The 27,129-nt window shown below is 32.6% G+C and overlaps 1 protein-coding gene across 6 annotated transcripts in view; it reads right to left on the reverse strand.

The window, feature by feature from the left end:
• The window catches only part of LOC117162117 (uncharacterized), a 104,475-nt gene that overhangs the window by 6,021 nt on the left and 71,325 nt on the right, over positions 1-27,129 (reverse strand). For 3 of the 6 annotated variants that reach the window (XM_076623872.1, XM_033343963.2, XM_076623873.1), the window contains 6 exons: positions 8,146-8,565; positions 6,073-6,267; positions 2,057-4,737; positions 1,659-1,750; positions 1,247-1,523; positions 19-283 (listed from right to left, as the gene is read on the reverse strand). In XM_076623872.1, coding sequence (XP_076479987.1) covers positions 19-283; positions 1,247-1,523; positions 1,659-1,750; positions 2,057-4,737; positions 6,073-6,267; positions 8,146-8,565 — 3,930 coding nt within the window. The remainder of the gene's footprint in view (positions 1-18; positions 284-1,246; positions 1,524-1,658; positions 1,751-2,056; positions 4,738-6,072; positions 6,268-8,145; positions 8,566-27,129) is intronic. The other 3 variants (XM_033343968.2, XM_033343965.2, XM_033343969.2) reach the window with 3 other exon arrangements.

The following is a 27,129-nucleotide window of genomic DNA, read 5'->3' on the forward strand; positions in this document are numbered from 1 at the left end:
ACGAAATAGATATGTCACCTTTTGCATAAATTTGGCCGTACTTTGACTATAATCTGACACAATATTCATATTCGATGAGTTATCATTAACGTTATCAGTACAAATATCGGGATCTACCATTTCTTCAGATCCTGATTGTTTTGTATCAAGACTGTTCATGGTAGAATCGACAGATGAATTGCAGTCCATTTGATCTAGTGCAACGCTTGTTTGGTACCTGGCAAGATTGCTTTCATTTCGCGGAACTTTTTCAAAATTATTTCCTATAAACGAATGCCTATGCCTAAAAAAGGAAATAACGTAAGAATTATTTTTCAATCAAAAATTATTTGGTTTAGTGAAAATAATAAAAAAAATGTGGTAAATGTACATGTCGAACTCAACCTCTTCGATTTCGATGATTTTTTAATATATGGAGCACAATATATAATATATTCGTAAAAAACTGTCGATACAGTGTTTACTACAGTGAATTTTACCTATAATCATGCGTCTGTGACAGTGTATGCATCAGTATTGGTTGCCAACCATCGACTGCTTATCTTCTGTTTATGAACGAAACTATGGTCGAGCTTAAAGGCCCTGTGCACAATTATATGTACTTGCGAGGCTGCAAGGAATGTCTATTACAACTCAATTAAAAATTAATATGATCGATGTATGTATTGGATTTAAGTCAGATTTCCCAATTCGGCCGCTGCTGAATTATAAAAATAATAGGCGAATGAATAATCGATATTATTTTACGAAATAAGTTAACTGTTATCATTTTATGCAAGCATTGCTGGCCGGATTAAAAGTACTAATCTAAACTCTAAATTCTAAAAATTATATTTATTTTTAATTAAGATATAGCAGACATTTTTTATAGCCTCGCTTACGCACGTTGTGTACGAACCTTCATCTCGGATACCCCATTCGTTCCACTCTCCTTTGTATACATAAGCAGAAAATTCCGACCAGGTCATTTTATTCGGCAGTTGGCAACTAAACAGACGTATATTCTGCCACAGATTTGTGCACAATTCAACGTATAATTCTTTGTGGTAGTAACGATAGTTTTTCGCAAATATCTCGGAAATTAAGGCCGACTACCAGTTACATATATAGGAAAAAGTTGTTCGGAATCATGTCCCCACCACATATTAAAAAATCATCGAAATCAGAAAAGTTAAGTTCGATCTGTACATTTACCAAGGATGTTGTTGATAATTATAGTACATTTATACCGAACCAAAATATTTACCTATTATTTTGCATTCCAATATTAATGCAAGCTGTAAGCAGATCTTCGTCGTCCTCATCGCCATCACTGACTTGATCTAAACATTCGGAAGAGTTGTTTATATTTAATATATAAGGCATGTTACGGGTATCTCCTTTTAGTTCAAATTCCTTACATCCTGAATCGTTAGAAGCCTTCAATGCACTAGTCACGTACGAATTAACACCGTTGCTAGGATAACATTTATCAAATTTATCGTTTTTTTCAAACATGCCATTCTGTGTATCGTATTTCTTCTCTATAATAAAATAAATATATTTTTTTAACTGTTTCAATAAAATTCTATATTTTTAGAGAAAATTTTTCAGTATCGTTGAATTTCGAATCGAGTAGTATCGAGAGTGAGTAAAAACAATTTTTTATGTAACTTTACCTGGTTTATTTTTTGTAGAATTGGGCGCCATATCATCACTCTCAGCATATTGTAAGTTGCTCGAAGATACTTGTGTAATTGTTGTTCTTACGCTGCGAATAGGAAAATACAGAATTTTTATTTATTTTTTCATATATTAAATATGTAGAGTATCCTCAGGTTAAAGAAAATAACAAGTGATAGGAAATGTGTCACATAGATGTACGTATCTGTATATATTATACATAACATATATATCATGATATAACCATGTGTAATCATATTATATATATAATCAAGATTATAGTTACGATCCAAACATTTTTTGTTAAGAAAATAAGTTACTAAAAATTTTCATTTATTTTTTAAATAAAATGTTCTTTTTGCTAATTGTATTATCTACATGAAAGTGTACAAACCTCAATGAATTTTTCATAGAAGTGTGATCATTTTCCTCAACATTATTGTCCTTGATATTCGTTTCAAAGTACTGCAACATTTGACTTCTCTTCTTGTCACTCGAAACTTCCGTACATTCCATTCTGGTACATTCTAAATTCAATTCCTCCGTATCTTGCAGTTTACCTTGTTCCTGAATCTTCTTCAATAAACTCCTCTGTCGACTATCCTCTTGCAAGTCAGAAGCCGATGCCGCTCTAGAAGAATTTAAAGACGTTCCATGTGGAGTTCCTTCTGTGCAATAGGTCTTTACTGTATCTTCGTGGATGAGTTCTTGATCGTTACTCGGGAAATAGTGAGAATGTGGTTTTCCTTCGTCTTCCAGACTTCGTTCAGCATAACGCAAACTATAGTCAGTTGGTTGATCCAAATCCGTCTCGGCATAATCACTGAACAGATTTCCCTCTGTTCGATAACTGACAGTCGGTGAGATAGCCTGTTGTATAGTATTCAACGAACTGTGTTGATGTAAAACAGTCTTGTCGTAGACGTTTCCAAAGTTGATGTTGTCTTTCGCGGGAGAGCTGTTGTTGACGAATGATAACGAGGTCGAGGTTTCTATTTCAGGCTTCGTGCTCACGTACTCGGTTTTTGTGCAAACGTTCAACTCCGTTTCCTCGGAAATACTGGACTGACTACCAGTCTTGAGCACAGACGTGATGCTTTGTGGCAAGTTGTCTTCTACGGAAGAGTGTAGCAAATTCTGTGAACAGGCGGATTCTTGATCCGGAGCCGAGGACCAGGAAATAGTAGAATTAGTGCATCTAAGGTCGACGAGACCATTAAAACCGTCTGACGACTTCAAACGATCCGGGATGGCGTTTTTGTAGCGTAACGTATACTTCTTCTCCGAAGAGGTCTTCGAGTGAGCATCACTGGACATTCCGCTGTCGAAACCGACTGCGGAGTGTAGCGACGAGGACTGTTGTTTTATCTGAATATCAGTAGGAGATAGTCCATTCAATACGTGTCGATTTACCCTTTCAAACATGGTGTCAGAATGAGTGCTTGTTATGGAGCGCATAGAGTCTCTACTCTCGCTTCTGGCGACTCCGTTGCACTTCATATTGGATGTGCTAGGTTGATTATGTAGCTGATAGGAGCGTAAAGTTCGCGTGTTGATCCCCAAGAAGCTATGTTCCACCTTGAACGAAAACTTATCGTCTTTGTTAGTCGGAGATGTGCTAGGTTCGATGTTATCGCAAGTTTCGGCCAAGCTTTGATCTATTTCTTGCTCCAGAGCCCTTTGTCTGCGTGCAACTAAAGTTGGTAGAGTTGGAAGTCCTAATCCGCGTGCTGTCGAGTCTAAGTGGACGAGATTATTACAGCCTGGTCTGGCACTCAGTAAATTCTTCAAGGCTGCGCTTGAACCCATTGAAATCATCTTGTGCTTGGAGTGAATTAGACTACGAAGCATTGGAACTGCGCCCAGGTCCCATAACAGACGCTGATCCTGTGGACATCGGGCAGAAAGATTCCACAGAGCTCCACAGGCGTTACTAACGACGGTTAAACTAGGTGATCGCAATTGTTGTAACAATACTTGCAAACATCCCCTCTCTCTTACAATGGCTCGGTAATCTTCTCTAACAGCAATGTGACTAGATACATTCCTCAAAATACCACCGGCGTTTTCAACAATGGCTAAAGTTTTAGATGGTGCTTTGTAGCTCAACATATCCACGAGGAATGCCAGTGCGCCATCTACGGCACAAATATCCACTTTATTCGTACTACAGTGTGCCGACAGGTTCCAAAGTGCAGACAGTATCGACTTAAGAGTTGATTCCTTCCTACCCTCCATCGCAGCCTTCATCAAACCAGTTACTGCTCCCACTTCCCTCAACGTTTGCTTGCTACTAGTATCAGCTCGCCACGACAAATTTCTCAACACAGACGCTGTGACTTGTCTGAGATCGTCGCTTGGACTTCTCAATTGCGAAACCAGAGCCTTCATGAACTCTCGGAAGGAACAGAGCAATGCTTTATTGTTTCCATCGCCGAATGTCAGATTCGTCAGAGCCATTCCGGCATATCTACGCAATGTGATGCAATTTTGATCGTCGCATTCGCTTCCATGAGCCATATGATCCATCTCGATCAGCTCTGCAACTGCATGAAGTCCACCGAGCTGACACATGGCGTGACGATGAGCTTCGTCGAAGGAAAGTTTCATCAATGCCGCTATCGTTGGCCCGGGATGCCTCTCTAGGTCATCGGGAACCTGACCCGTTTCTAGGGATGTCCTCAGAGTCTGGCAATAGTCCCGTAACTGTTCTAGAAACCGGAGAACCCGCGCCTCCCGGCGTCCAGCCCTCTCGTCGCTTTTGGCATACACTATATTATGCAAAGCTCGAGATGCCTTTTCTCTGGTTTCTGGATCTTGTCCTGGAGCGTGAATCAGTTGTACCAACAGTGGAAGGCATCCTGATTGCCTCATTATGAGGCAATTGTCTATCGAATTGCTCATAGAGAGTAGCGTTGCACTCATGTCCTCTCGGCCCTCCGTGCTACCAAGCATTCCCAGTAGATTGTACACTACGTCCACTTTCGCCCCTAGCCTTCGATCGCCTTGCATTTCCGTGGAACAGCCGAGGGCCCCGCCCGAATTCGACGAAAAGCTCATCACGCTGGCTACGTCCTATGGGAGAGGATGGAAATTAATGTTAGGATTTTGATTTAGGAGGAATACTGTCACCTTTGAAGTCCCTTCCTCTTTATTAAAAAGTAATAATTAAATTAGTTTTTTAGTAATTAAGAACCTTTTTCCTAGTTTTGTAGGACTTACATTTATCAACAATCGAAGAATATTTGTTCTACTATCTTCGTAAAGTTTCCGAGGAAATTTAAACTGACCTTCAATTTATTTTTTTACTTTATACACAAAGGGCTATCTATTCTATTTTCAATTTTTTATTTATATACTATGCAACGTTGTAAATTATTTATTAATTTGTAATTATTCACTCTTTCTAATTAATTGTTCCTATTAAATAATCGTTTAACGTTAATATATTAAACGTTTATAATTATATAAACTATATAAAATTATAAAAAACTATAAATTATTATATAAACGTTTTAAATATATTATAGGAAAATAGTTCAGCTCGCTTATATAATATTCTATTATATAAACTATATATTTATCACACCTTCATTACATTATTATATGTTAATATTTGCGTTAATTTTTCAAATATATAATATTATATGCCTTATGACTTAATAAAATAAATTTCCATAGTAATAAGTTATTAAATCATTCATGGCGATTTTTGCTTCGCAAATCGATTGTGTAATAATGATAATGGTTAGTACGATGAGTCAAACTTCTTTTTCGCAGGTCATGCTCCCTTTTCAGCGCCGTCTTTATGACAGGTTACGTATTTATTAATTCATGTTCATTCATTTATTAGTCCTGTTCATTCAACTCACGATATATACGTATGTTCCACATTTATATCCTTATACTTTAGATATATTTTCCTTTTTTTAATATAATTGTATTCTTTAGGATTCTTCAAAATATTAACAGTACGAAGGAAGAGTAATAGTTAAATAAAGATACTGCTCAGAAACTTATTGCACTTATTATAGCGTGAATAATCGCAGAAAAAGATAATTTTTGAGTCAATTAACAAAATATATTTTTGAATGTAACTCCTGGACTCGTCATATTTCCTAAGTGAATAATGATATTACTCTTCCACGATTCTTCAACAAATTACACGGCACATAATTTTGGAGATGTTTAGTAAAATCAGTAAAATAACAAAACAGATTTTCCCTAATGTAATATAATTTTGAGATTATTTGACTATCAAGATAAGAAATGGCCACTATTTTTCGTAAAATGCGATTATATAACGCATAATTTTGAAATCGATTTGTAAGACTATTAAAGTAATAAAATACTATTATTTTTCCCTAAAGTCGATTGTGCGATGTACGGTTCAGGAAAACAGTGACTTACGTTGTGTACAGTGATTGATGTGCTTTGTTGAGTGGAAAAGCCCATTTGTTGATTGGCCCATATGTCTCTTCTGATGGGCCACGTTCCCCGATAAGAAGATGGTAATCTGTGGCCCTGTAGAGATATATCTGGTTTGCTGTCTTCCTCGCTACTTCCACCTTCATTGTAACGTTTATTTCTTCTTGTATAAATCTGCTAAACATAGTTAAACAATCTAATTAACGATGAATTCATTGTATGACGACAAAAAATTGTATTCGTGAAAATATAAAAGTTCTTTAAGTATAACAAGTTGATAATTTACTATTAACACTCGATAAAAAATATGAAAACAGACAAGATTTTACTTATCCTCAGCACGAATCAACTGAAATAATAATAATAGGAATTTACCAATTTTTATAAACTCACATCTATTTTTTTAGAAAATATTTCATCTTCTATAGGAAATTCTTTTCTACCACGTATAATCTTAATCAAACATTATAATTCTAAATTAAATTATTTTTTTGTAATTCTAAATCTACGACATGAACACCTTTAAAAAATCTTTTAAAACATTGACCATATGTATGTTAAATACGATAATGCTCGTCCTAAAAAAAAAAGGAAATAAAATAAAACCATTAGACCAACCACTCTAGAAACAATTCAAATTTCCCGCTAAAAACAGAACCGAAGCCATGAAGTTAACTCAAGTCTACTTGCCCACTGTGAAATAATCAACGTTCGTACTCTAAGCGTCTTACGTTCACAGGCTACAGAAAACGTACGAAATAAATTCTTGCAGAAATGTTTAGGGTGACAGGGAGAGTTAAAGAGGGAGGGAGGGGGAGGCGAAAGAAAAAAGTGCAGAGATAGAAGCGCAAGCGAGAAAGGATATAGATATATGAGTAAACGTGTATAACCAAAGGTAGAGAAAGACAGAATGAGCTCTCCGTAAAATCAATACGGAGCTACGTTGGGGGAAGTGCATGTAGGAAGAACTCGTACTCTACAAGCATGAGGCGATACCAGTGGTTTCCAACCATCTCTTTTTAATTACTCGACTAAGACAAAATAATATTAAATTTCTTTGAACAGCAGAAAACATCGTCGATATATTGTAGATAACGTAAGATTTAACGTAATCTTCGTTTTTCAGATATTTCGGAACTAGTTATATAAGAATGCAATAGTTTGTTGAACGATTAATTAGCTATAGAGAGTAGGTAATGTGTGTAGAAATTTTAATTAACATACAACCAACTAACGTTTTAATAAACATACAACTTTTGTTGCTCGCTTAATGGAGAACCTTGTACGTCACGCATTTTCGTTTACACACTCCTGAGCATCCCCATAGGTATTAATTGATTTACACACTCGTTATGGCACGGTACTAGATGCTGCGCTTGTGCTTTTAGGAACTGCATTAACTATCTTCGATACAATTACCGTTGTCATCCGACGATAGAGGTTTACATAATGTCGGACAACACGATGACATTTTGTCATCATAGGAGATAACGAAATGTAATGGGAAATGGTAATTTCACTTTCATCACTGACAGTTTATATACCAGTATACAGAAGTTACAAAACACCATGTAAGATTCGAGCAAATATGAAAAAGATCCAAATTAACATCGGTAAACATCGATTTATTTGGCACGTCGAATCGTGCAAAAGAAGAAACGATAAAATATTGCCGGAGATTTTGCAATCGCTTATAAAGTTCTTCCAATAACAAACAAAGAAACCAATCCACTACAATGGACAATCGCATTCCCTCGGAGTATTCGAATTCACCTGTTCTATCTGCGCATTACAGGCTTCTCTTCGATTCGGGAAAACAAAGCCACACAACGGTCACTCGACAAAGGAAAAAATATACACAGTCTAGTTCGATCAATTTCAGTGTCATCTCTCCGTGATCGTTCTATGCGAACCTATCAGTCACACGTCGTAGCATGCATCAACGAGGCTGGAGCAGAAAACAAAAGAAAAAAAAGAGTATGCACGAGATAAGCAAGAAGATATAAATAGCAGGAGAGTAAGAATGGAAGGACAGTAAGAAGATAAAAGAATTACCTCGGGGCTCGGCGTGGACGACCTTCGTTCGTCCTCCTCCTTTACTTCTGGCTCCATGGCATCCTCCTTGTTGGTCTCAGCGATCACGGAGCCTAGGTACAACCTTGGCCTGATGTGGGCATTGACGGGCAGAGAAGTGGAGGAGGATGATGGCGTTTTCAACGCGTTTTTCATCAGCGAGCATCTCGCGGATGTCGTCGCCGCTGCGGCGACAGGGTTGAACGCTGCGCCGTCCACGGACGACTCCAGCTCGTGCGCCGCGACGCCGATCAGGGGCGTAGATATCTCGATGTCGTGAGGGCGCCTCTGAGCCTTCCACGAGCCGACACCTTCCACGTCGACGCCTATCGCCCCGCGAAACACGCGACACTCCTCCGACAACAATCTTTCTGCTCTTTTCTGACAATCCTCCGCGTCTTCCTGCAATAATAATAATCAACAAAATGAGTAGTTTGAAGATTCCCGGATAAAAATCACAGTATTAAGCGATCGTTTTACAAACTACGTCGTATGTCGGTACTTGGCATACAGTTTACAACCGCGTTCTTTTTAAAAATTCGTTGTTTATTTTGTAAAAAAATAACAATGCGAAATAAATCGCAGACAAAGTTGGTGTTGAGATTTTCCATAAATATCTTTTTACGATCATCTCTTTAAGCGCCTTAGTGTACTTAAAGAATTTGTATAGAGATTTCGTATAGAGACTGTATGATAATAGGAAATAAATGGGAGAGAAAGCTGAAGTCTAGGGTTGCTCGAGAGATTTTGAATGGATATTTGTTTTAGAATGATCTTTCCTAGTATTTTGGTTTAGGTAGGTACATAATTTGCATGAATCTCGAGTGCAGATTGTGCGATAATAGAAATTTACTTAGAGAATTCAATTTTAATTACTTATTCAAGCGATTCTCGTTTGTTTGCAATGATTTTTTGGACATCTTTGTTATTTCAATCTTCATTTAAAATCCTAAGTTTTAATTTTTAAAAATAAAAAATTCTTTTATTACGGCAAATTCATATGCTAAATAATTATCATTGTTCGTTCAATAGATGTACAAAATATGTTTGCATCGTCCCTCCTTATTATTTACTTTATAACATTTATCGGCTTTGTGATTTCTAATTTCGGAAGAAACATATATTTTTTATTTAAAATTACAAAATATACGAAAATTAAAATAAAGATTATAACCATATGCAAAACAGAAATGAGAAAATGATTAGGCGTAAGTATGCAGGTCTAATCGTTTGTTTCTGACAGATACAACGTAATCATAAGGATAAGCTCACATACTGGCCGGAAGTGTCACATATACGTAAGCTATATAGCAACGCGTTCTTGTTGTCCCGCTAATCATCTTTCCAGCTCTGTACAGTACAGTACAAACCTATATAGGTTTCAAAATCTAAAACGGATGAAATTTTCTACTAGGTAGAAATATAACAAAAATCGTTATCGAGGAAACGAAAAAAACAAACATAACAAAATGTACAATTATAATGTACGAATATCTGCAAATATTCATTGTGTACGTGGTAATAAGATGTAGATACTGATATTTGTAATTCTAGAGGATTTTTCAGATATGCGTTAGTTGTAAGTCAGCCAAGAATAAGCGTAATATTGGGTAAAACATTCGATTTAAAAGTCAAATTGCGAAGAATTGAGTAACAAGATGTAATGCAAACGTTTGGAATTTTTATGGAGATGTTCTCAACCTTATTTTCACTCGTTTCTTTCGTGGCAATGACGATATTGTCAAAGATTTTTTTCCTTCTATTAAATATTTTACGCCTAATAATTTACCATTTGGCCATTAATGATTGAAATTTGATTGACTGTATGACTTAGGAATGCAGTCGTTCCTGCGATTGGTACAAGGCGGTACGAGTTAGCATAATATTCTGGTTCGATATTTCATAAGTCAGTATGTAATAAGTCTAATATATCAGACTATTTTAATAAAATTATATATTATAGGTTTTATAGATATAAGTTTATTCTACTATGTACTTGTAGCTGTCTTAGATTCCCATTTAATCTTTTTTAATTGTAAAATAACTTTGAATTTTTGGCTCTGAATTTTTTGCTTTTTGTCAAAAGTTAAGTCAGAGCAAACAATTAGTAATTTACTTAATGGATTTGGTTTTGTTGTCCCGGGACCTACTATAAACCATAATCTATCCTCCGGTTAAGATGGCCATCATCTGTATAAGTATATTAACTCGGACCTGTAATAATCCTGAGGAATAGTTATAAAATTCAACTTTTTACCTTTCTGCCAGGGCCCTTAATTGCTACAAACACTTTACTTGTTATCATCCCTTCGAACAGAATACATTTCGACTTGCTCTGAACGCTTCGCTGAAAACACTTGTATACGCATCAATCGTATTCTTAAACGTTGTTGGAAATAAAGAGTATATTAAACTCAGTGTTATAATCATTCAATCACCCCTATTATCTTAACTGAAATAGGAGATCGGTTGATTCGCGGCGTCGATCATCGTATCGTAACGAGAATTTACGACTCTCATTATACGACGTTGAACGTGTCTCCCGCGGAGCGGTCGATCAGATTTTGTAATAATTATAATTAGATATCATACTAAGATAATAGTAACAATAGGATTGCGATATGTAAGATTAAAAACATGAGAATGCAAAGCAATTTGTAAGTGCGTATGGTAGGTGTACACTTTGTGTACTACATTGTAGTAACTACAATAAATGAAGTTTGATAAATTGCGATGATTTTATGGTACCGAAACCGTTGTATACGAAACGTAAAACGCGAGAGAAAATGAAAGTGTCAAGACAACATAAAAGACAAAGAAAAGAGGATATAAGATTTTATTATACCAATTTATCATATAATATGATTTAAAAAATTTCAAGTGAAATTGTAAGAAAGTGAATTATACATATATGTATACTACATGTATAATGCATAATGACAATTAGTATACGTTTCAGGACATAAGTTGTTATATAACGAAGCGTAGGCAGTGCGTTCTTATCATGTAACATCCTCGTGCGGACAAAAGTAACGAGCAAACGCAGTGTCACTCACAATTGCCTGTGTTAAAAATACATTCATATGTGTAGACTATAAGAATTCTTTGAATGAATATCTCAGATATCAAACGTTAACATATAATGAATCACCTTTTAATCATTCAGTATTCTTTCCATGAAAATCAGTCTCATTCTAATTAAATATTTTATTGCAGTAGTATTAATATTTACGTCTTTAGGATATAATACCAAAAGTATAACACTGTTTCAATATAAATTATTAAAAAAGTTACTTATTTTAATTATTGGTAATATTTAATGTAGTTGAAATATTATTAAAAATATTCTGGTATAAATTATAAAAACGTTCCTTATTTGAAGATTAGCTTTCAAAAGGACACTAATTGGGTATTTTAACCCCTTGCTTTGTGATATCGAATCACATTATAAATCAAATTCAGTGAGATGCCTTCAAAGGCAGGCATTAACTGTATTAAAGTTCAATTCTAATTTTGACTTTAACACGAAACAAGACTGTGAATTAACAAATACAAATTGCATATAACATTACAATGTCTTGTTTTAAACATAGAGCTATTACTTCATTAATTGATACACATATGCGTATATGCAAGGATAGAACATATGGAATTAATTTAAAAAAAAAGTAAGATGCATCGGTTAGATTAGCAACTGAACCGATTACTATTCACAGAATTTAATAAAAATGATTAAAGAAGTATTTTATATTTTACTCTTTTACATCGCTTAAATGCAAAATTGAAGTTTTTCTTTGTTCCTAAGAACATATTTCACATTACGATACTTTTTAAGCTATATTAATTATTAATATATCATATTTTGAGCGTGGCGTTGTTTGGAGCAGAGGTATGGGGCTGGAACATGGAAGAAAGGCTGAATACAATACAAAAAAGACATGTGGAATAGATGTTAGGTTTAGATATGACAACACCAAATTATATATTGATAGAAGAATGCAAGCTAATCGAAATCAAAGAAAAAGCATTAAAAAGAGCAGCAAGGTGTGAAGAGAAAGCCTCAGAATAAAAAAAGGAACTAGTAAAGGAGTGTATAAAGGAAAGAGAGAAACTGGGGAAATGGCCAAGAAATGGAGGGACACAGATAGAAGCAAGAGAAGAGCAAGAAAGGATGACAGCAGACCAAATTATAGAAGAAAGAAGAAAGAGAGAAGCAGAAGAGAGGGAGGAAAGGATAAGGGAATCCAAATATAACATACATTACAAAAAAATCGTCAAAGAAGAATTACCAAAATACTTAGAAGGGAGGATGAAGTGGAAGGACAGAAGAATGTTAGCAAGACTCAGATGTGGAAACAAGACCAAAGCAAAGGAATGCTGGAAAGAACAGGGAGAAAAAAGATACAGACTATGTAAAAGGAAAGAAGAAGACCTGAGGTATGTAATAGAAGAATGTGAAATAACGGGAGGACCAAAGGACATAATAGAAAAAACACTAAATGAGACTAGAGAAGGTCTAACAGAAATAAAAGCAATAATACAGAAGAGAAGGACAATACAAGAGACGAGGAGGAACGACAGGAAGGAAGCATAGCAAGGAGGCAAAAACTCAAAGTTGCAATAGTTTTTTAGTCATTAGTTTTTAGTTTCTAGAGATAGATTAATTAAGGGAGTGGAATATAATAGAGTGGATAAGAGGGGAGGTAGGTATATAAGAAGCGAAATAGGTGTAAGAGATGTAAAACCGAAAGTTCGTCCAAAGCCGAAAGGCACGGACTAAGCAATAATAAATAAATATATCATATTTTTTCAATTTTATAATTCGATTATCTTTGCAAATAAATTTGCAACTTATTTTTATTGCAGACATATTTTTAAAGATATTAAGATACATTTTATTATTTGTCTTTTAATTATATGTAAATTTTAAAAACATCTTTTAATATTAAAATTTAGATCTCCACGAAATATTTAATCATATAAGTTCTAATAAAAGAATATGGAAGTATTATTTATACAGTATGATTCATGCTACCGGAACTGGATTCTCTGATTAGAATTAGATAAAAATATTAGAGATTGAAAAGATGAATGATTTTTCTTACAAGTGTTACGACGCATATGCGCAACTGGCGTTTTAAATAAATAAATAAATAAATAAATAAATAAATAAATAGAGTTTTGAAATGTGCATAATACATACATGTACCTCTTACATGTATAAAATTAATCACTCCTCGTGTGCTATTCTCCAAGTGTGCTATCATTAATTTCTCAATGACGCGTATGAAGTTTTTCGTCTGTAACGTATAATATCAAAACATTATGAGCTCAGAATATGCGGCTTACTGGAAATAAGTCACAATGTCGAAGATGTTCGTATACAACAAAGAAAAACTGTTCCATACTGAGGTCGAAATGATAACACACTCTGTTAATATGTTTAGAAATTGCTCAGTAGTTCATGATCTATCAACAAGTAAAGATTACAGTACAATATTATATAAATTTCCTGAACTAAAACAGCAACGGTTCTCAGTAGCAAAAATATCGAAAGTAATAAGAAGAAGTCGTAGAGTAATACACAATTTCTTAAAAGATGTTGAAGATTATGGCAAAAAGAAAATTACTGGTCGGCCGTCAGCGTTATCCGATCGTGATAAGCGAGCAATTCTGCGTGTAGCTTCCAACTCGCAGTTAACAACGAAGCAAATAATGGAAAAATGTAGTATTAGTGCTAGTGTTTCAAGTGTTCGTCTAGTTCTACTATCCTGCAAAAATATTAAGAGGTTAAAATTGAAAAAGAAACCTTCGTTAACAACGAAACACAAAGTAGAACGTTTACGCTTTGCAAAAGAAAGAATGCATTGGAAAAAGAAATGGAGAAGGGTACTATTTTCAGACGAAAAAGATTCAAGTTGGATGGTCTTGATGGGTTCCAATATTATTTTCATGATATAAGAAAAGAGACAATGCCAACAATTCGACGACAAATGGGAGGAGACAGCGTGATGGTTTGGGCCGGCATCGGTTATTTCGGCAAAACAAGTATCAAGTTCATCGATGGAAGAATAAATAGTGTCCGATACATAAATTTAACCAAAGAACAAATAAATAATCATGCAGAACGCACTTCTGGACCTGATTACATCTTTCAACAAGGTAATCCATCTGTACACATATCAAGATTGGTACAATCCTATTTTAATGAAAATAATATATCTATTTTGCTGTGGCCTGTACGCTCCCCGAACCTTAACATTATTGAAAATTGCTGGGCAGAACTTGTTCACGGCGTATACGCGAATGGAAAACAATACCAATACGTACAAGAATTAAAAAAATGCAATTGTACGCAAATAGATTACGTTAAGTCAAAGTTATATCTAGAAACTATATAAATCGATACCAAATCGTATAATAGAAGTAATAGAAAATAAAGGGGGATGTACCCATTATTAAATAAGTATATATGTTTGATAAGTTATTATTGTTAGTTACAATTTATGTTGATTATTATTTTTTTATTGTACATGTGTTATCATTTCGTTTTTAAAATAAAACAATTTTTTTTGTTACACATTAAACCTCATAATATTTTTAATTATTTCCAACGAGCCGCATATTCTGAGCTCATAATGTTTTGATATTATACCGTTACAGACGAAAAACTTTACACGCATCATTTAGAAATTAAGGTTAGCACACCTGGGTTATCTTTTTGACGAGGAGTAATATGGTCGAAATTTACAGAAATTTGATTAATTTGCCACATATTTTTAATACAACTCTGTACTAAATAAGGTGTTTTACCAACAAATATACATTTAGATATACATAAAAAATAAATACTGCAAGTGTAAGCAGTATTCATCATTTTTCTTTAATACTTATCCTAATGTCAATCGGGAAAGGCGTATGAGTTGTTTCATTTGTGTGAAACACCTTATACATAAATATAGTCTATCACAAAAGTCTGCATACACTTTTTAAATATAAAATATTGTAGCAAAAATGTCAGAAAACGAGCGTTTTTGGCACATTAAGACACATATGTGTTATTAAAATGTAACATGATTTATTCACTATGATCTTAAATTAAAGAAGAAGTACTAAAATATAAAATACAATGTTACGAAAGTTATATACACCTGTTACATCTGTACGAAATCACAAAGATGGTTTAGTATTATATTAAGACCTTGTAAATGACCTACGCAAAGCGCGTCTATAATTCCTTTGATAAGTTAGATATACAATCTTCGATAACTGAACATACAAGGTGTACATTTTTTCATTTAAGGATTCGTTGTCGAAAAAGATAGGTTTGAAAATCTGCCAGGTAAGCGTACATTAGCTTTACTATTATTAAACATGGATAATGTCACGATTCTCTTTCTATTACTTTCTTCCTAGTACTTTTATTTCCATGACATCAATCTGCACTATTACTTTTATATACTTCTGTAATGCCTCCAAGCATAATAACAGCTTTGAAGAATTAAAATCAAACATTATTTTGGCGTTTGGAGATCTAAAAAATGTGCATACTTCATTACAAAAAGTGCATAATAATTTACTTCAAACAGCAAAGTTGTATATACAACATCATGGTCAACATTTCGAGCATTCGTTAAGCAATCTTATATATAATATTTTTATAATATTTTTGAAACAATTCAAATTAAGTACAGAATGAAAGAAAGTGATAAAACGGATCTTAAGCGAACCAACTCCAAACGAAGTCTTAAGTGAAAAAATATTTCTATTTTTTTCGATTTGTTTTTGTATGTAAAATTACCACCCGACCAGCGTATCACAATTTTAGAATACCCCGTATATTTATAGACCTTTGTGACTGACTACATTTTTATTTTTTTACGAATCACAATATCATACCTATACTGACTTTTTCCTACCTCTTTCTCTCTCTATCAAAAAAAAAAAAAAAAAGGAACAAGGAAGAAGAACAACAAACTACATGAAAGGTGTAGAAGTTTTCACTAACCAAACAGTTCATTCCGATACAAAACGTTTGAAACCGATCCAAAAACTGAGAGCAGCTGTACGATATTGTCTGGCTTAGCATCATCCGGTCGGGAATTATTGCTTTCGCGTATTCCACAGGGTTCACTCATTTTTATCCCACTCAATTTAGGCCTGACAGCCGCGTTCGTTTCCTCACAGTTTCACTCTCTTTAAAGCAAAGCAAACAAACATAGCCGGGGAAAGCGATATTGCTCGAATTCGCGCTGAAAGACCCGGCAATTTCGATTGGTTGTACTTTCTCTCCAGGTTCATGGACGTTCTTCTCGAGCTTCCCGAGCTCGCCATTACGACGTGATCGAGATTTAAACGCCGCGCTGCGCCGTTCCATTAGACACCGTCACGAAACGTACCACTGCGTGCAACAAGCAATTAACCCGCCACGTTCCGGGCCAACGAAAGGTCATCGCTATCGCAACTTGCCAGGTCCTGAAAATGCCATCCGGAACATCTTACGGATCCGGAGAAATTTATGTCGCATCGATTTTAATGACTGCAAAAAAGTTAAATACTTAATAGAGAAGCAACCAGAGTTGTTGCGATGATCTGGGTATCGAGATATTCTATGAAAGTGCGGAGAATTTGCGGATTGCACGATGTTCTAAAAATGGTATTCGCGATATTCTGCAGAACCAGAGGAATTTAAATACTATGCAGAAAAATCAAACACTAAATTAACGGCACGATACAGATTTTTCACTGTTCTAAATATGGAAATAGGTGAGCCTTCATAGGTGGCACAACTGGAGTTAGGAATATTCTATTGGTATGCCAATATCATTGGTGGCTTCATCTTCGAAAAAGTCGAGTTTGAAAACGCGTCAAGTATATGTGAATTTACCTAATTTCCAATTACATAATTGTTGGAAAGTAGAGATCCCTATTTCACATATGTTTATATATATATTTAATACATGTATACACGTGTATTTAAATTTTACATTTAAAATTTTAATTACATGTATATCAACATATCCGTATTTTAATTCGCGTGACTCTAAATATATGGGTATCCGAGAAATCTAGGAGATTGTGAAATTAATAAAAGAATATTTCGATATGTTTACTGGAATAATATGGGGAAAGATCACGCGAATCAAAATATAGATTTATTAATACACGTACATTTAGATATGCATGAAGTAATGAACGGATAGCCATGTACTGAACATATATAGATTGAGATACGGATATTGAAGCATACGTGTACACGAGCCTTTTTAATAGATATATCATACCGTAATCTCTACTATCCTATATAATATGAAGGTTATCCTACATGCAAAGATAAATCGATAACGCAGTCGGTGATAGTGTATAGAATAAAATTTTTATGTTTAAAGCTTCCTTTAGGAAAAATTGTTATTCTTTATGAACTAACCTGGCACACACATATTCGACGTTTTCAAATTCAATTTTCTCAAAAACAAGGCTTCAATTGAAGAAGCTTTATTATGCATTTTCGAATATATGTAGATTAACTTTCTGCCAATTATCCGTTCTTTTTCAATCAGGTATGAGTCAAACACACATACAAGTTTTTAAACTCAATTTTTTATTCTTGATCTTCTTCTTATTCTGAACCATAGAATTTCTCAGACTTCGCTTGTACCACGAACTTAGAACCACAGTATCTCTTATCAGGTTGTAAGAATTTGCTTATGCGTATACCACAATATTTTAAATAAGGTATCTGCGATATTGTACAAAATCAAAGGAATTTGCATTCCACAAATATTAGTCTTTTGCAGACAAGGCTATCTCCGTTTCTTTTACGGACAGACTATGTCGTCGATACTCATGCCTATTTTTTTCTTACTATTCTAGGTTCTTAAAATATCTGACAATATTCTGGAATATTAATTTAAGTTTTTCGTATATTATATGATCGTTTCAGTGGTTTTTCGGGAAGAATAAAAATTCGCTTTGAAGAAAATCACGAGTGAAATTTCATTTGAGCCCATTTAAGGTTGCCTACGCAGAGTGATAATTGTTTATTTCAGGGCACGCTTCACTGATTTTCATAATCTTGAAATACGTTCAGATCATCATTCTGGACACTTTTTTCTATACATGTTACCGCATTATTCATTGATATTCGTAAAAATCTTCAATAGAATTTAGGTTAGGTACGATTATAGTTTATTCTGAGGTCGACTACATTTTTATATTTACATATAGTCCATATAGTCTAAACTAACTTATTGATGAGAGAGATAGCCATTTTTAATATTCTATAAATAAAAAAGAAAAAGTAATGGGTTATGGGTTGAGCTAAATTAGTACCCGGTCGTCATTAGGCGACCAGCAATGCTGACATGAAATAATTTTCGATCATTGATATACAGAATGTTACGCTTCATTTTCATCTTCAAGTGATCAAAAGATGTATATATGTATGTTCCAACACGCAATCTGGCGATAATCACACAGGTCTTAATTCGTGAGTTACACACAGAAGTATGTTTGATAGTATATATACGTAAAAGTAAATGGTAGTAATCGTATTTACGATACATTTACAAAATTAAATAAAATAAAAATTAAATTAATTATGCTAGAGTAGCCTCATGGCGACCGTATATTAATCTAATCCAACCTACAACCCATTATTTTTCTCATTTATACTAAGGATGATTAATTTTTTATATTAGAGTCAGGTTTACGTTAAGGTTATACAAAAATGGGGCCACTTATATGCTAGAATGAAGTGTAATAAAACTTAAACTTAATTGAAGTATTTGTTGAGTATGTCGGAAATTAAGGCTAAGCAGCGGTAACATGTATAGGGAAAAGTTGCACGAAAAGATCTTGATAACATATTTCAAAGTCATCAAAATCGATGAGGTATGCCTTGATGTAAATAATTACCCGCAAAGTTAATAAATAGAAAAATAAGTACTTAATCGAGAAACAGAGATTTTGCAATGTTCTAAATATCGAAATATTTCAGGAAATTAAAAAGTTTGTAAAAATCTATTTCACAACTTTCTGCATATGGTATCTAAGGCATCGTGCGTAACCGAGGAGATTTGTATTTCCTAGATATTAGTAAAAGAAGATTAAAATTGTTCCCTTAAATATCTCACAAAATTTGAATCACAGTAAGTCGTGATCGATAGAAGACACATACTTAATCGGGCAATAGATTTTGATCATGTGCTAAATATGTTAATACTATGAGATTGATGAATTTGCATCAAATGCATCAAAATGGAAGCGAATTTGAAATACATACATTGTACATAGTACGTCAAATGTTCAATATCAATAAAATATTGAGAAAACAGCATAGAATTCTAGCAAACTCATAGAAAAGGAGTTGAGCAAATATTAATATTAATTATTTTTAATTATTAATTAATTATTAATATTAATAATAGGATTAAAATTAAAAAGAAAAAAAGGTGAGAGAGAAAACTAAACGCCATGCAAATTCAAGAAATAAATTGAATGATAATGAGAAAAAATCGTTAAAGATCATACGTATTAAACGTAATTAAAAAGTAGTATTGATTATGATTAAAAAATTTATATTTTACTTTACGATGTTCTTAAAATGGATATGGAATGTTCACCCACAGCTCGCTTCAGTTGAATAATTACAAAAACAAACAACTAAAAATCATAGGAATAATTGAAAAATAGCCATTTTACAAGGTGTTGAAAATAGAAAAAATGTTATAAATCTGACAGATCTTTAAAAGAAATAACAATGAGAGCAGATCGGCAGAGAATAAGTATTGCGGATGAATTTTGCCACTTTCACTTAGTTTTCTCCAACATTCGAGAAGTTCAAGAACAATGAGTACGCTGGTAACACGAGCAACCACGCGTAACGTTGTTTCAAGCACGATCTTAGAATCACGTTAAATTATAATGAGTTAATTGTAGATGTGTTTGAAGATGGCACTAAAGATTGTTAAAGTACAGCTGGTCGTTAATAGAAAAGTCCATAAGAAACTGATTAGATGAGATTATGTAAATTGCTTCGAAACCATTGGCAAGTTACGGTTCATGGTAGAATTTTGCGTTAGGTGATTCAAATAATATCTGCGTAAGAAACGTAGATGAGAGAGTCGGTTGGTGAAAATAATTTTATAGTCGGGGGTTTCTCTTATGGTTTATGGCTATGATTCTGGTTTTCCTGATTTTCACAGACTGTTAAAATTTCTGATGTGAACGCGGAGAGTCGAGCAGTGTAACGATTTTTATCAACTGATTTTTACATAAAACATGGCCATTTAAATCGAGTATCTAGAGTTAGTCATAGACAGAATAGTTGAGAAAGTGGAATAATTTAATGCAGTATTAGATTACTTATACGTCAAGAAATTATAAATGGTAATATAATAAATTGTGAACATTATCTTTTTTCCTGCTTTCCTCAAAAAGATATTTGATTACGCCTCGCGATCCTTATTACAGTATGCTTGAATTAAAGTGCTAATTTAATATCCTATATTCAATATCATATGATATTAATTTAAAGATTAAAATATATGTATTAAAATAATATCAATTGTTGAAATCAGTTGTTCAATTCTCTATTTACTCATATTTACCAATGTACTATTGTATTGCATCACATCATGTTACGTTATGATTTATCATCTTCACGTTACTTATCATGTTATGAGTTTACTTATAGCCATTATTACACATATACAGTTTTACAAATAATTATCTAGATAGATAAATAGATGGATAGATATATAGAGAGAGAATTTCAGTAATTTTACATTCTAACAAATTTAAAATAGAGTAAGAAGAAAATTGAAAAGAGAAAATAAACATAAAGGTCAAAGTATAAAAATAGATACAGAAGGAAGCGTAGGAAGAATTAATCGATCCTTTTTTGGCTCGATTAATTATAATTCGACCGATCAATTATATATTTACTAAATTAATAAACGTCTCGCTGTTCATTAAAATCATTTATTCGTTTCACGCACTATTTTATCGTGCGACGGAAAAACTTTAATATGTACTAAACCACTGACTTTCATCGAGTTATAAACTCGTTTACTGCGAACGATAGCAAATAAACGTAACGAACGTATATTAGTTTCTTCGTGTAGGAAGCTTTCTAAAATTGTGCACGATACAAAATTCTATTCTCCAGGCGACAATTTTCCGTATAGGAAAAAATTTTCATTCAGTGTAACTCCGCTATCGTCAAACTGTGAGTTATTATTCACCTCGTAACTTGCGCATATTAAGTAAGAAATTGACGTTCCACCGACGATGGTGAATCATTCTTAATTGGCTCGTGATTCACAGCAAGTACGTTCAGACGTTAGCCTCAATTTTGCATTTTCGTTTCATTTACCCCTTTAAACATCATCAAGTCGTTTGTTATCATCAGTGTAATTTTCGAAATACATTCATATCGTTTATCTTAGAGCGGGAAAGATTTATTCTATTAAGAACTTTAATTACATAGTGCTGAGACATTTTTTCACGAAATTTCAAGCAGAAGAAAAATATAAATTAGATTCTTACGTGTTAGTTAAGACGTTTACTATGACGTTAATAAGAAGTAACATTATTTTATTTTTATATTATTATAATTATAATTAATTATTATTATTATAGTACAGAGTGATATATCTATGTTTTATAAGTTTTAGGTATTTCCTTTCTTCAATGCTCTATTATTATATTGTATTATTGCATTGCTACCAATGTAAATTAATACATAGTAATAATATTCAAATAACTAGCAATAATGATTTTTATTAATTTTAAGATTTTAAGATTAATAATTGTAAGATTTACTTGTAAAAATTTATTTGTTTGATTATCAAACTTATTATTAAGTTATTATTATTCAATTTATTATTATTGCCACAATGTACAAGGGAATTTGTTGATACTAATACTTCGTAATTTGAGATTTGTAAAATTTCACAAATAGTATTAAAAAAATTATATTTACAAGAGGGTCTTGAGGATTCTTCGTGATTTCTAATCATGAAATTCTTTGGATGAAAAGAAGAAATAGTAATAGAACATAAGAGTGACATAGGAAATCCAGTATTTTAATATCTACTTCACCATCAGGTTATTTTACAAGTAATCCGGCTTTTTCAATATGTGTGCATATAAGGTGAAAGTGAACAGCTATCTGATGGTAATTAATAGACTGCGTGTGTGTATGCCAATTCAGGTTTATACGAATACGTATAAGTAAAAGAATAGAAATCAAATACATCTTTGTTTCATTCTCTAAATATTATAACGAGTATTTTATTTTAGACAGGATGTACACTCGTGTATATTATGTGCATTTTTACATATTTAACTTTCTCATAAATGTATAAATATCCGTAGTTCAATTAACTAATCAGTGGTAGATTTTCTTTTTATTTTCTACTATTGTTTATTACGTTTATAAAATTGTTATCACGTTGAGTTTCATTCTTGTAAGCTTTTAGTAAAATCGCATTATTGGTAATTACTTACTTATGATTGTAACAGCATTAACAACAAATTTTGTTAATTTCCCACAAAATCTTTCATTAAAATCACCTTAATACTCTTGTTCTAAACAATTCTCTTAATCTTACAATTTCACTGATAACTGATTACAGTATTTTATCATCGATAATTGATTAAAATCTTATTAATTACCTACAAATCTTTTATTAAAATCACCTTAATAGTGTTACTCTAAAGAATTCTTTCAATCTTGCAATTTCTTTAAAAATATAATCAAACAGTCCATTTTCGTCTCTACTATAGTTTATTATTTAACTACCGATAATTCCAACTTTCTTTAATTATCCGTAATTGTTTTGCTCTTACTTCAAATAATTCTCTCAATACTATAATCTCCTTAAAGCAAACGCGTTTTCGAGCGCAATATTCCTCGACTTCCGGTTCAGATCCGAATTAAAACCACGAACGAAGTTTCACCAGTAATTCCCAACGACTTTTCGCCAGTAGAATCCTTCGAATAAAAAGACTAAATAATAGTAGACAAGAGTAACCAAGGAATTTATCTAGCTTTCACCCTGGAATCTTCGCTTCCTTTCTCCTGCCTGCTTCTTATCCAGCCACCTTACTCTGCCATTGGAAAGATAAGTCTCTAGCTCCCATGTAAGGATACAGAGCCCTTGCGTGAGTATCAAATACTTACGTAAACCGTTTATCGCAGAATAGGCAACTGTTTTTACAATTGAACCGATGGTCAAAACTCGTATATACCTATAAACCGGGTTCTGACTCATACAATTGTGTGCCGTTACGTTAGTGTCTGCATGGTTGAGGAATTAAGATAAAGAGGGCCGCTTTATGAAGAAGAAGATGATGAAGCACAAGAAGAAACGAAGAATGTGAATAAAAATCGTACAGACGACTTGGTACGTTGATGTCGATGAACTTTGGTGATTTCAATGCTTCACGAGACTTTTGGCGTTACACACGTACATGTTATTTGATCCTGCTACATTCTTTCCCTCACTTACAATTTACAATCCCATTATATTTTTCTAACAGTAAAAGGTATCTTAACAGTTTGAACGAAATATGAAAAAAATTTTATCGCTATGCATAATTTTCTCCTTCAACTCTATATTCAACATCTTCCTAAGACATTACAAGTACTTTTTGTTTGTTGAAATTAAAGCGGGATTGAAACATGAAAATTCGAGAATCGTGGCAGGGTTAAATGAAATATTTGAAAAGTTATTAATATATATTGAGGAGACAAATCCAAATCCTTTTAAACTGTAAAACTATGATGAAATATCCAGAATGAACGCTTTAGAGAATAATTATTTACTTGTCATTAAGATTTCTTGCATTTTTGGTATCGAAAAGTATATACTTGCAGTTTATTGTAAAAAAAAAAAATATTAATAATTCAGCTATGTAGATGTAATAACATTCAATATGTGAAATTTAGAATAATACATTGGATAGCTTGCCAGAGTTTCTCTCGAGCTATACTATAAATGGGGTAAGATGATCATCTTATTTGGTTAAATGATATTACGAAATAATTATACATTAATTTATTTGAACAAGATGATTTTTCTTTGAATTATTTCTATCTATCAAATAGAATAACATTTTGTATGGTTTCTTAGATAAACAAATATTTTCCGAACTAGTTCCCTGAATAATTTCTGATACAACTTACGTTAATTACGTAAGAAGTACAAATTTTTAAATAATCTGGATTTATTGTTTGTTATCCAAATATACTTAAAGAGCAATTAAAGGGAAGCAAAGAGTTATTCGAAGATGATTTCTTTGATTTCGACATAAAATAAAATTACAATTCCCGATTGTATCTTATTTTTAAAATGCAGATGATAAATTGGTTGAGGCGTCTTAATATTTTAAGATAATATGTTTTATTTTGACATTAAATCAAATTTGCCCACATCTGGTTCCCTACTGGAAACGAGAAATGAATGCTAGATCGAGAGCATTTCTTTCTGAGTGGTAATGAACTTGGCGGAATTCGATTACGAAGACGAGTATTAACGAAACTGTGTTTTTTGCAATCTTAATACTTGTTTGGCAAGTATTCAATATAGAAATATAGTGTTACAGTTGTCATAGCTATATATATTATATAATTTTATAACTCTAACATTTCTTTGTAGTTTTAGTCGAAGATCTTGTACGGTATTTTCTTTCTCTTTTATCCGTAGATTTTTATCTTCTAGTTATTTCTAATGAAAATCATTCTAGTCATTTTTAATGAAAATTACGTATTTTTATATTGTTAATTTTTAATCAGAAGTTCCTGTACCTAAATTTTTCATTTTTCATTTTTCCTCAGAATCTTTTTTATTTCCAAATTTTGTAGGTTGTTTGTTTCTTAGATCTTTAATTTCTAGTCGAAAATCTTTATACTTGTATATTTGTTGTTTTCGACGAATCCAGAACATTGGAATCAATGCTCTGCGAGTGATATTTTTATTTTTGACACGACCAAGCAAGGAAGTGTATTTTAGTCACGTGCAACACGTATACGAGCAGAACACTTCACGTTTCTCATTGAACGTTCAGGTTCAAAGAAATCTTTATTTCTTATCAAAGTTATCAGCGAAAGGAGAAATTAACTTCTTAATAACTTACAGATAAATCAATTTTTTTAAGTTCCAACCACAACACAAAAACTAGACAAATTATAGTAATCTATAGTGACAAAATCAGAGCACGCTGAGATAAATATCTATATTTTTAATGGCTTTAAAGTTATTAGGATATTTAAATAAAGAAATCATCTATGAATAGTTTTAAGATATAAATTATAATTTATATAAAAAATGTATAATTCATAAAAAAAATTTAATGGTGAAATTAATACTTATAATAAAGAACACCTATAAAGAATTACAAATCAGCAAGTTGAAAAGCTTAAATTACGTGATGAGTTGCAATTAATTTAGAATAAAATGTCAGTAAAAACAGTTAAAAATTTGTTTACCGAAAAGTTTGAAAATAATACTAGATAATACTACAATAACTATAGCAGTTTATAAATGAAAAGAGAGAACATTATTTCCATATAATATTTTAATTCAAATTCGCGCAAATTAGTGAGATCTTCCTTATATATGGAGAATATTAATATGTTTCAATCGTGTTTTACTTTAGAACCTATTTCTGCGAAACGCGATACAAACTTAATTCTCAAAATAAAATTTTCCATTATTCCACAAATTTCTACGATATCGAAGAATTGGAATCATAAATCTCGATATAAATTTAAATCCGAGCTGAGACTTTTGCTTTCGAGCGGTCACTCGAGGAATCTTCTACTATTTTAAACACGGTGCTAGCGTGACAGGATTAAATCTCTCGAGTATTCTTCTTTGCCCTACTTTGATCTAATTCTAAGAAATAAAGCGACAAAGCCAGCGAATGTACCACGTATTGTGACGAAATAGCATCATTGTGAGAAGTAATGAAGAACGTACGCGATATGCCGCAGTAAAGCTACAGCACCCAGTTTAAACTACTTTAATTCATTTAAGCATCGAAACTGCATATATACGGTGTTCTAATATATTTTCAAATGAAACTTCATTAAAACTGCTTACGATAAGAAATAGAGTAAATAGAAAAATATTGTTTAAAGATTTATCGAAATACTATATAATATGACACTTTAAAACGAAAGTTTATTACTATTATATAAAAAACATATTAGCATGCAAGAGTTTCAGAAAGCATTTCTTTCTATAAAAAATTGAATTCATTTTTCACCTTTTAGATATACATATAATTCCTTAAATGATGCCATGTAAAGATTCTATCGTTCAAAAATTTATTAGAAATACAAAAATAAATTTCTTTGCGTATTATAAACATGCATTTATGTAGTATTAGATATATAAATTTCTCAACACATAAAAGTTTAATTATAAGAAGATTTTCATTTATTGCTGCATTTTGAAAGTTATCTACTGTTTTATCTGGTTGCTGTAACGTTTGCCATCATATCGTACGCTAACTGCAGCAATTTCTTAACCGTGTTATACGAAACTATGTTTTGTCAGTACCATGTTATACGAGAGTTTACTGTATGTAATTACATAGATTGTTGACTTATTTTTATCTTGTATTATAACAAGAGCGAGTTCGTTATCATTTCCTCCGTCTTCCAAGTTATTACATATTTTAATGAAGACTCGAATGATTTATTGGAATGAGTTATATTATTCTATATTAGAACCTATAGAATAGATGAAATATAAATTAAATAAGAATTTATAATTCACTTTATTTTCTTCATTTTCGATCATCAAATATATTGACCAAGTTTAGTCAAAAGATTCAAGAATACATTGTGTACAGTTTATTAAAAACGTTGCTTGTAACGTAAGGTTATAAGTAATTAAAAATGGGAGATTTCAGCGAGTATGTTTAAAATGCTGAATCTAGAATGTTGAA

Source organism: Bombus vancouverensis, chromosome 13 (genome assembly GCF_051014615.1).
Source record: "Bombus vancouverensis nearcticus chromosome 13, iyBomVanc1_principal, whole genome shotgun sequence".
Classification (NCBI taxonomy): Eukaryota; Metazoa; Arthropoda; class Insecta; order Hymenoptera; family Apidae; genus Bombus; species Bombus vancouverensis.